This window comes from Heloderma suspectum, chromosome 7 (genome assembly GCF_057233095.1).
Source record: "Heloderma suspectum isolate Gila_16-S chromosome 7, 16-S_ref, whole genome shotgun sequence".
NCBI classification, from domain to species: Eukaryota; Metazoa; Chordata; class Lepidosauria; order Squamata; family Helodermatidae; genus Heloderma; species Heloderma suspectum.
Window position 1 is genome coordinate 10,522,873 of NC_139464.1, and position 10,419 is coordinate 10,533,291.

The 10,419-nt window shown below is 45.1% G+C and overlaps 1 protein-coding gene across 1 annotated transcript in view; it reads left to right on the forward strand.

The window, feature by feature from the left end:
* LOC146339328 (store-operated calcium entry regulator STIMATE-like) overlaps positions 1-10,193 on the forward strand; it is a 59,664-nt gene extending 49,471 nt beyond the window's left edge. Inside the window, exons 7-8 of the mRNA XM_084811686.1 lie at positions 367-483; positions 9,487-10,193. Of these exons, the coding sequence (XP_084667812.1) occupies positions 367-483; positions 9,487-9,594 (225 nt within the window). The 3' untranslated portion in view covers positions 9,595-10,193. The remainder of the gene's footprint in view (positions 1-366; positions 484-9,486) is intronic.
* The last annotated feature ends 226 nt before the right edge of the window (positions 10,194-10,419 follow it).

Genomic DNA, 10,419 nt, shown 5'->3' on the forward strand with positions numbered 1-10,419 from the left:
TTTGGGTGGGGGAGGCAGGAATAAGAGGTTATGCTGTTCCCCAGCATACTGCCCTTGATACAGGGGGTAATGTTTAGCCATCATGACTAGCTGCCTTTGATCACCTTATCCTCCAGGAATTTGTCTAAACTCCTTGAAAGTGGCCAACACCACATCTTCCGGTAGGACAGTCCAACATTTAACTATGCTCTGTGTGAAGAAGTTCTTCCTTTTTCTCTCCTGAATTTCCCACCATTCAGCTTGTGAAAAAACGTTCCAGACCTTTTGCTAAGACCCTCTGATGTCTCGCCCTAGAGCTTGATAGCGAAAGTTTGTTCTTCTGCCTTCAAGCATGAATATTCCACCCTTTCTTTTTCTCCTTTTAAGGCTGTTATGTTCTGGCTGGTGGATAGCCTGATCATGAAGAAGCACAAACAGAAGGAAATCCTTGAAAACAGTGGTGTGATGGAAAACCCACAGGCTGTGAAGGATGAAGAATACCAGGTAGGAACATAAAGGCATTGCTGCTGTCTTCTCAAGAATCTAGTCCTGAACTCTGTTACTTGGCTACATCCATGAAAGTAATGACCTGACGTTTCAGTCAAGGCGGCTACTTGCATCACTGCTGATGTTCTGATGAATAATTCTCCTTGTCTGGCTACATCCCCCATCAGCAACTAACTTTTAACAAGCCTATATTTTGGTTGAAAGTTACTGCTGAGTCAAAATAACACACACCCCGCCCAGTTCACCATCCTAGTTGCAGGCGTTGAAATGCGGGATTTCATCCATTTGGGGAAGGGTTCCCCAACATTCCTGAACATTCGGAGCCTTTTTTTACCTTTCATGGCAGCAGAAGTGGTAGTTCCTTTCTCTTGGCCACCATTTTCTCTCCCCCACTCCCCTGCCACAGCATTAGTCTAGATAGACTTCCTGGGGGGGAAATGGCAGCTGCTAGCAGAAGACTGCTATTTTTTTCTTCTGGAAGACTGGTTACAATGACCCTGTCATTTTAATTATTAAATTGATATCCCACCTTTCCACTAAAAAAAAAAGGCACTCAAGAGTATCATTCCAGGGCCAGTTTGGGAGGAAGATAACTGCTGACCACTGGAAACAGCTTCGCTGCTGGCAGCTGTTGGAATAAGTTTAAAGAAAAGAAAAGAAAGCGGACTAATTTTAGCTGCTCCAAACAGTTGTGCACTATCTATGCATGTGCACGCACACTCTTTTTCTTTCCTTTGGGATGGCTGCATGAAAAAACATAACCACAACTTTGAAACTACCCTTTTTGTCTGGGTTTGTATCCATTTCTCACATTGCATATTATTTCTATGAAACAACGCATTTTATGACATTGAAAAGTTTCTGTGAAAAATATAGCAGTGGGGGGAAAAGAATTCCGCTGTCGAAGAATTTTCTCTCCACATCAATGCACTCGACACAGACAATGACCAATAACCAGGAAGGCCCAAACTTTATCAGAATAAAATCTTGCAGCCTTTCCTAAAAACAGACAAGAGATGGATCCTCTTGACTCAGGACATCCTCTCAACATCCTCCATTACCTTCGTTGTAAGTTCAAAGGAAAAGATCCATAATATTTTCCTGACAGGGCTTTGTTCTTGGTCTTGGCTAATGCGATGTAGGCCCCAGGGGTTGTGTGCTTCCTGTGTGTCTATTTGTAGATGTGTTATGGTCAAAGGGCAGAACTAGGTTAGAGGATAGCTGTCCATGTCATTTCTCCTCCCTCCTCCATGTCTCCTGTATGTTTGCACTGGCAATCTTAGCGTTCATTCCCTTTTTTTCAGTGGCAGAGGGAGGCAGGATGTCCCAGGTTATTTTTCAACTCATGGCACTGTCAAAATCCTAGCTGGAAGGGGAAGGAGGAGATTAGGGATGGGTGATCAAGTGATGTTGGTATTTGCCCAAGTTCTCTGAACATCAGCTTGATGTTTTTCTCATCTTGTTTACCATGATCATTTGCTATCTCTGTCTGATTTGCACAAATGGGAAAATTGAACACGACTGAACAGGGAAATCATGCAAAACAGTTGCACATTTTCCAAAGTTTCATAGCTTCCCATTGAATAAAGTGTGACATTTCGCAATTTTAAAATTGTGAACTGCTTGTTCAATAAAAATTTGCACTTATGCATATAAGAGTGTGTGTGCATGTAATACACACACACACTGCTATTTATATGTTTTTATCATTTTTGCACTTTGTGTAATGTATTTTTAATGGTTTTTAATTTCTGTGAAGCGCCCAGAGAGCTTCAGCTATGGGGTGGTATAGAAATATAATAAATGAAATGAGATATGATATAAAATAAAACCTTTTTGTCTGTAAGAGTGAAGTATCTTTCCCATTTTAAGTAAATAAAAATAAAGCATATTTTTCAGCTGTCAGACATATGTAAAATGCTGAACTAGATGTTCCTCAATCAAACTTTGCAGAAACCGCAAAACACAGTATCAGCACCAAAGGTCATAGTGTGGTAGGCTTTCATGTTACACTTAACACTTTCTCAGCTGGATATTTTTTTAAAAAGGAAAGAGATGTGTATGTTAAGTCCTGTCTGCAGTTTTTGTCTCAGGATGGTAACATGGGAAGGCTTTGCAGGGTTATTAGGTTAGAACTCCAGCTAGACTGGGAAAGAGAAACAAATGGAGGATCTCTTTGGCAATATAACAATCAGCCGTTATCAGAGTCTGTATCTGACATTAATCGAACTCACAGGCCCTCAGATCAAGCTGTCCAGCATGTTTAACTCCTGTGTGTTAAATAAATAAGCCAATCTTTCTGTCCCAGCCTTCCCAATTTTATATTTGTTGCTGCCTCTTGGGATGTGTGTGTTTGCTTTGTTGGTGGCATTTCCGTTTTCTTTTTGGCAACAAGATGCCCTGAAGTAGGAAAGTGTCACCCACTGCTGGTCTAAGCCAGATAACATTAAAATTTACACCAGAGGGGGTTATCTTGCCTCCTCGTTCTGGAATCAGTTGTGTTAACAGGAGCACCTGATAAGACCGTGTACCTCCTTGGCAGGAGAAGCCTTTTTCTCTTTGTGCTCTACTTGAGCTGGTGCTTTGTTGTTGCTTTTTTCTCTAAACTGTTTCACACAACTACTTCACAAAGGCCTGGCCCACACAATGCAGCCACTTTTTGGAAGCCATTTTGGCTGGCTCCCTGTTGTGGCTCTATCTCCATGTGACTAGCCAGTCATATGGACCGCTGGGCTGACTTTCTTCCATACCAACAAATGCATTGCCTGGCAGCAGCTCTCCAAGAGTTTAGGTCAGGGGTGGACAACCTGCTTCCCCTCAAGGCCTTTACTGCTGCTCCCCAAGGATGGCCTGCCCCTCCCTACACACGCTGCTGCCAAATTCTCCCCACCTGTACTCTTCACTCCCTCCCCCGAGTGAGTGTACATGCCTGTGTGGCCCCTGAGCCAGCATCACATGCAGCCCATGGGATCGAAAAGGTTGTGCACCCCTGGTTTAGGCAAAGTTTTTTCCCCAGACCTGCTGTCTCAGATCTTTCTACTGGGAGCTGTGAGGGGTTGATCCTGGGACCTTTGTTCGATTGCTCGCTACAGCAGGGGTGACAAACGTGTGGCCCCCTAAATGTCACTGGATTGCAACTCCCATTATCTCTTACTGTTGACTATGCTGGCTCAGGCTGATGGGAGTTGCAGTCTAACAACAGTCATAGAAACATAGACTAGTAGGGTTGGAGGGGGCCTACAAGACTATCGAGTCCAAACTCCTGCTCATTGCAGGAATCCAAGTCAAAGCATTCCCGACAGATGGCTGTCCAGCTTCATCTTGAATGCCTCCAGTGTGGGAGAGCCCACCACCTCCCTAGGGAATGGGTTCCAATGTCATGTTGCTCAAACAGTCAGGAAGTTTTTCCTGCTGTTCAGCCAGAATCTGGCTTCCTGTAACTTGAGCCCATTATTCCATAACCTGCTCTCTGGGATGATCGAGAAGAGATCCTGGCCTTCCTCTCTGTGGCAACTTTTCAAGTACTTGAAGAGCGCTATCCTATCTCCCCTCAGTCTTCTCTTCTCAAGGCGAAACATGCCCAGTTCTTTCAGTCTCTCCTCATAGGGCACTTTGTTGAAAGCTTTGCTGAAGTCAAGGTATATTATGTCCACAGCATTCCCACAGTCCACAAGGGAGGTTACTGGATCAAAAAATGAGATCAGATTTGTCTGGCAGGATTTGTTCTTGACAAATCCATGTTGGCTTCGAGTCATCACTGCATTGTTTTCAAGGTGCTTGCAGATGGATTGCTTTATCATCTGCTCCAGAATTTTCCCAGGGATTGATGTCAGACTGACTGGTGTGTAGTTCCCAGGTTCCTCCTTTTTACCCTTTTTGAAGATAAGGACAGAATTAGCCCTCCTCCAGTCATCTGGCACTTCACCTGTCCTCCATGATTTCTCAAAGAGAATAGACAGTGGTTCTGAGAGTTCATCTGCCAGTTCCTTTATTAGTCTAGGGTGCTGTTCATCTGGCCCAGGATCGAAGACCTTGTGCTTCATAGTCTGGCTTTCTTCCTACATGTTTGTGAAGACTGTTATTGGGTGCTATTAGAACTGTTCTCTCCATTGCGGTGCATGAGCCTTCGTCCATTGTTACCCCCAACTTTACATCTCCCTTCCCCATAGGATTCAGTTTAAAGCCCTCCTGATAAAGTTCTTCATGCTGTGGCCAAACACATTCTTCCCAGCCTTTGTGAGGCGCAACCTAACCCTTGCCAACAGCCCATCTTCCAGGAAGTATAGCCCGTGGTCCCAGAATCCAAATCTCTCTCGTCGGCACCACCTTTGTAGCCAGTCATTCACCCGGAGTATTGTTCTTTCCCTTTCTATCCCTGTTCTAACTACTGGAAGGATGGATGAGAAAACTATCTGGGCCCTAAAGTTCTTGAGTTTCCTTCCCGAAGCTTTAAAGTCCGACGTGATTTCTTCATAGCTCCGCTTGGCAGTATCATTTGTTCCCACACGGATGAGAAGAAAGGGATACCTGTCGGTGGGTTTTATGAGTGCAGGCAGCCCTTCAGTCACGTCTCTAATGAGACATTGTGTGCTTAATGGGTTGTGTGCTTGTGACAAGGTGAGGATTTGTTGCAATCTGGAAAACGTTGAAGAACTGGTCTGAGCAGGATTGTGGTGGGTTGAGCACCATCTTGCCATCTTCACAAGACCTGTCCCGCTATAACAAAGCTGTGGGGAGATGCTGAGCAGTTTCAAAAGTGAGAAAAGAGTTTAAAACGAGGTGGAAGGAAGGAGTGTATACACATCTTTAAAGAGAGGTACGTCACTCTTTGAGAGGAAGGGCTTTTCCACCCCTTTCCAAAGTGCCTCAGTCTATCATAGATGTAAAAGCATGCTTCCTTTCTAGGAAACCCATCTATGGTAGTTCCCTAAAAGTGTATATAGTATGGCTGGGATGGGCAGAAGATAGATCAAGACTGACTGGTAGATCTTGGGATGGTTTGTAGCTGTTTGGCAAGGGTTTCTGACCCCGAATTGTCAATAGCAACAACTAAAAAGCCTATCTCTCTCCCCCCACCCCCAAATCAGGTTGTTGAGAAAGAACACTTCAAGGGAAACCAGTAGTAGATTTTTATGTGAAAGGACTTGTCAGTACCAGAACCAAGCTCATGACAAATTCCTGGGCTAAGCATGCCTTCAGAAGCACCCTGTCCCTTAATTCTTAGCGTATGTTCATCTGCACCACTATTTTGCACCTGGCACCAGTTGGCAGATCTCAAGGTTCTAGTCAAAAACTAAGTAGAACCCACAAGCTTGAAGTCTGCCCACCTGCACTATAGAAACGTTGTGCGATTTATTTGTTCATCTACTTTGTCACCAGTCCCTCCTCCTCATCCTCACAACAACGCTGTGAGGTAGGTTAGCCTGAGAGAGAGTGGCCCAGGGTCAGCCAGCAAGCTTTGGCTTTTGTGGGTCTGCCCGGTTTATATTTACCACTCTAACTGCTGCACCGAATTGGCTCTCAATTTAGGGTTATCAAGGAATGGAGGGGAAATCTAACAGAGGGGAAATCTAGGAAATCCAGATATGAATATGATCTTCCTTATGGGAAGTGTGGGGAAGAACATACACTTGGATGCAGTGTGCGAACAGTGTAAAAGTGGCAGACATCGCTCTGAGTAACTTACAGAGATGCCAACAACCATATAGCTTTTCCATTTGGGTACAGCTGCCTTTCAGTGGCATCTGTTGAAACCAGTCGGCCCACTGTCATCCAGATTTCCAGCCTTATAACATTCGTGCAGTATCACAAAATGAGATCTTAACATGAGTGTTTAAACCCTGTTCAGCTGCAAAATCTTGCTTCCTAAGTCACTAAATTTTAGGTGTAGCAGGATGCAGTTTGACCCACTGGAAACGGAGGGGTTGGTTGAGGTCGCTCTTAATTGTAGTTCGCCCTCGTTGTTGAGTCAAATGAAAATATTTGGCAAGTATTTTCTCTCCGTTTCTGTGCCTGCCATTCAAGGGATGTGTATGCCTTCTTTTTTTTCTGTCTTGCCTCCTGGGATCACTTGTGGTCAAGTGCCTCGAGGTTTATCGGAATTGATCAGGTCCGTCTAGGAGCAGGCGCCAACAGCTATCCACCCTGCTTGAATTTCAGGCCCCTGTCTTAGGAAGAAAGGCCTCTATTCTTCGCAGCGAAGAGCAGAGGTGCGGGGGAGTACACAGTTTTGGGAGGCTGTATGTGCTGAATTGGCACACCTCAGGTCTTTGTGCACTCCTGCCTGATCACCATCGTCTCCACTGTTTAAAAAAGAAAGTAAGGGACGTCAAGAGGAACATCTGATTCGGTTTTCTCAGCAATGAAATAAATGCCAGAGCAGTGACCAGTTCTAAAAGGAGTAGGGCATCAGGGCTGGTGTCAAGGATAAGTACAGCCGGGCACCTGCCGAGGGCCTGTTGGCAAAATCCCCCTGGAGTTGCTGCTCCTCTTGGCCATTGCAACCTGCTTGTTCACCTGCCTCTTGCTCTGGCCCAGTCAACAGTGGTGGTGAGAAGGAGGAGCAGGAGATGCCCCGGCCTGCTTGCTTCCTGGCTGTCTGTCTGTCTGTCAAGCAGGTGCTAACAATGATAACGAAGAGCAGGAGGAATGACAGGAGCTGGTGACCATGGCAGTGAGAATTTAGACTCACTGAGGGAGAGAGCCCATTGAGGATGTCTTGCCCAAGGGCCCTCAAAAACTAGAGCCAGCACAGTAGTGCATAAACCTGTCTAGATGTTGTACTTTTAGAAACCTGATCGCTGTTGTGGTAGAGAGCATGTTCTGCCTCCAGTACCAGAGGCAGTGTGCCTGTGTACACCAGTTGCTGACTGACAGGGACTGGCCAACAAGATCACATTTCGCTAGTGCTTTTCCGGCTCTGCTGGCTGCCAGTCCATTTCCGGGCCTGATTCAAAGTGCTGGTATTAACATTCAAAGCCCTAAATGGCTTGGGGGCAGGTTAACTGAAGGATCACCTCTTCTTATATGTGCCTGCCTTGACCCTAAGATCATCCTCAGGGGTCCTTCTCCAGGAGCTCCTGCCAAAGGAAGTGAGGTGGGAGGCTACCAGGAAGAGGGCCTTTTCTGCTGTGGCACCCCGGCGGTGGAATGAGCTCCCTAGAGAGTTTTGCCTGGTGCCTACATTGTACATCTGGCGCCAGGTGAAGACTTTTTATTCACCCAGTATTTTAGCATTTTACCTTCCTTGTCTTTCAACTCCGATATTTTAAATCTGTATTTTAAATCTCTGCATTGCTGCTAGGTTTTCTTCTGGTTGTACTGTTATATTGCAGGTTTAAGTTTTCATATTTTACATTGTTTTATGCTGCATTCTGTGGCTTTAATTTTTGTGAACCACCCAGAGAACTTTGGCTATTGGGCAGTATAGGAATTAAATGAAATCAGTTGCTGGGGAACAGGGGTGGGAGGGTGCTGTTGCACTCATGTCCTGCTCGTGGGTTCCTGGTTGACAGCTGGTTGGCCACTGTGTGAACAGAATACTGGACTGGACGGACACTTGGTCTGATCCAGCAGGGCTCTTCTTGTGAGCTGTGAGCTGGGTGTGTCTTTGGTTCAAATTAAGAACCTAAGAAGAGCCGTGCTATATTAGACCAAGGGTCCATCTAGTCCAGCATTCTGGTCCCTCAGTGGCCCACCAGATGCCCCAGTGGGAAGCCCACAAACAGGACATGACGGCAACACCACCCTCCACTTCAGCTTTACAAGGCAGCCTATAATGATGTTGTGATCAGAGGAAGGAAGCGCCAATTTACAGTGTCCTGAGTATCTCGGAAGAAGGATGGGATATGTGTAATAAGTAACAACATTGACCTACCTCACTGGTAAGGACCTGTTTGGTAGTAAATCCAATCTGATTTACCTTGCAGAGTATTAGAATGTAGGTGAAATGACTTGAACTACGCTACAATTCAGGCTTCCGCACCCTGGTGCCCTCTAAGTGTGTTGGACTACAACTCCTATCATCCACAGACAGCACTGTCAGAGAAAGCTGCTATGATTTACTGATCTGGAAAGCCCTCTCTCCCTGCCCCTGTCCAAAGTGTGTGAGAAATAGTAGCAGTGAGGAGAAGGCTCTCTGCATGTCCTCAGAGGTTCTATGACTGTACTTCCTCAGCTCCAAGATTGAAGCCTGGTGGTATGACTCAGTTCAAGCCCAGGTTTTCCTTTAAATATTATGACCTGTGCCAATTTTCCCCAACCTGGCACCCTCCAGATGTGTTGCACTACATCTCCCAGCATACCCATTGGCCGCAATGGCTGGGAATGATGGGAGTTGTAGTCTAACACATCTCGAGAGCACAGGGCTGTATCCTGAGAGAGAATTAGCATAAAGCATGTCTGTGCTGCCCTGTCTGCACTCTGTAGGCGTTGGGTGAGCCAAGGTATAAATGCACATTGAGAAAGAACTTCTATAGATTAAATAGACATTCAAAACATTTCACCATAGCAGAGGAGACCGTGACCAGGTGACCCTGTGTTCCTGCTCAATTTGCTGCCCAGGCACTCACAGTTGATGGGCATCCTCAAGGCCCCTGCTGCTCTCCCTTCTTAGGGCTGTTGATCCTTACAGCACATTTGGGGTAGACAGCCTTTCAAATAGAGGACACCTTCAAATAGAGGGCTGTCCTCTATCCAGTAGGACACAGGGCCACCCTAGCTTTATGGACTGGTTGACTGTTTTGCAAATGACTGGTTGTCAACGCAGTAAAATTGAGCAGAACAGAACAATTAAATCTCCAGCCAAGTAGACTTGGGTCTAGATATCAGGGAAAAAATAGAAACTGTGCAGCACTGAGGGCTTGACAGCTTCAACCATCCCTACCCAAATACCCTTCTCTGTGCTAATGTCCCTTTATGATTGGAGAGCAGTATTGAGAGCATTGTAAATAAAAAGCCAAATAATCGTTTGCACTGTAAATTCTTCACCTTATTTCACAGGTGCTGCTCTGTCCAGGATTGGATTTCGACCACTCTGGAAGTGACCCAGACCTGCCAGGATCTCTCTTCCCATGGAATGAGCCCACTGATAAGGGGACTCTCGGGTAACAATTTAACAGGGATTCCTAACCGAGCCAAAGGGAGAGGGAAGTGACAACTGTGGGAGAATTGCAATAAGCACACTTCTTGGATTCTTCTTAAGAAACTACATCTCTTGCTCTCTCTCGAGTTTCAAATGATATAGATGCAGCTGAGGATGGGAGGAAACTACACACTTAAATAAGGATCACAAGATGGCACCATCCAGTTAATCTGGTATATTTTCATTGGAATGTCTTCTCTTTGTATGAATCCCTGGGAATATAGTGTGGGTATGTTGGTGGACAGAAGATTACACTTGTGGTTGTATTTTGTTCTGCTGAGTTCATTCAAGCAGTTGATGGATCGGGTTGAATTATATATTCTTGCTGGCCAGCTGGTGGTGGTTTTTAGTTTCAGTCTGGGCCGTAATGCCAATAAAATATTTTGCATCTTTTTTTATAAGAATTGAGATAATTTGTCTTGTGCTAATTGACACCACACAAATGCACAGGTCACTCGTTAATTGCAAAAAAGTATTTAAAAAAGCCTTCAGGTCTGGCTTTGTTGACTCAGGTTTTTTTACTCCTTTTTATAAGAAGTGTAATAAATATTTGATATTTAAACATATTTGGGAGCTGTGCTTGTGATTTAAATAGTCTCCAGAGAGGAATCTATTCTGAGCTTTGAGTTCTGCTGACCAAAGGTTTGGATTGTTTCCATATCTGAGTGAGAAGTATTCTGTAGCTGGTCTTCAAAGAAGCCTTTCCATACAGTTGGGTTCTGTATGTGGAATTTATTTATTTATTTATTTATTAAATTTATTAATCGCCCATCTGGCTGGTCACCCAGCCA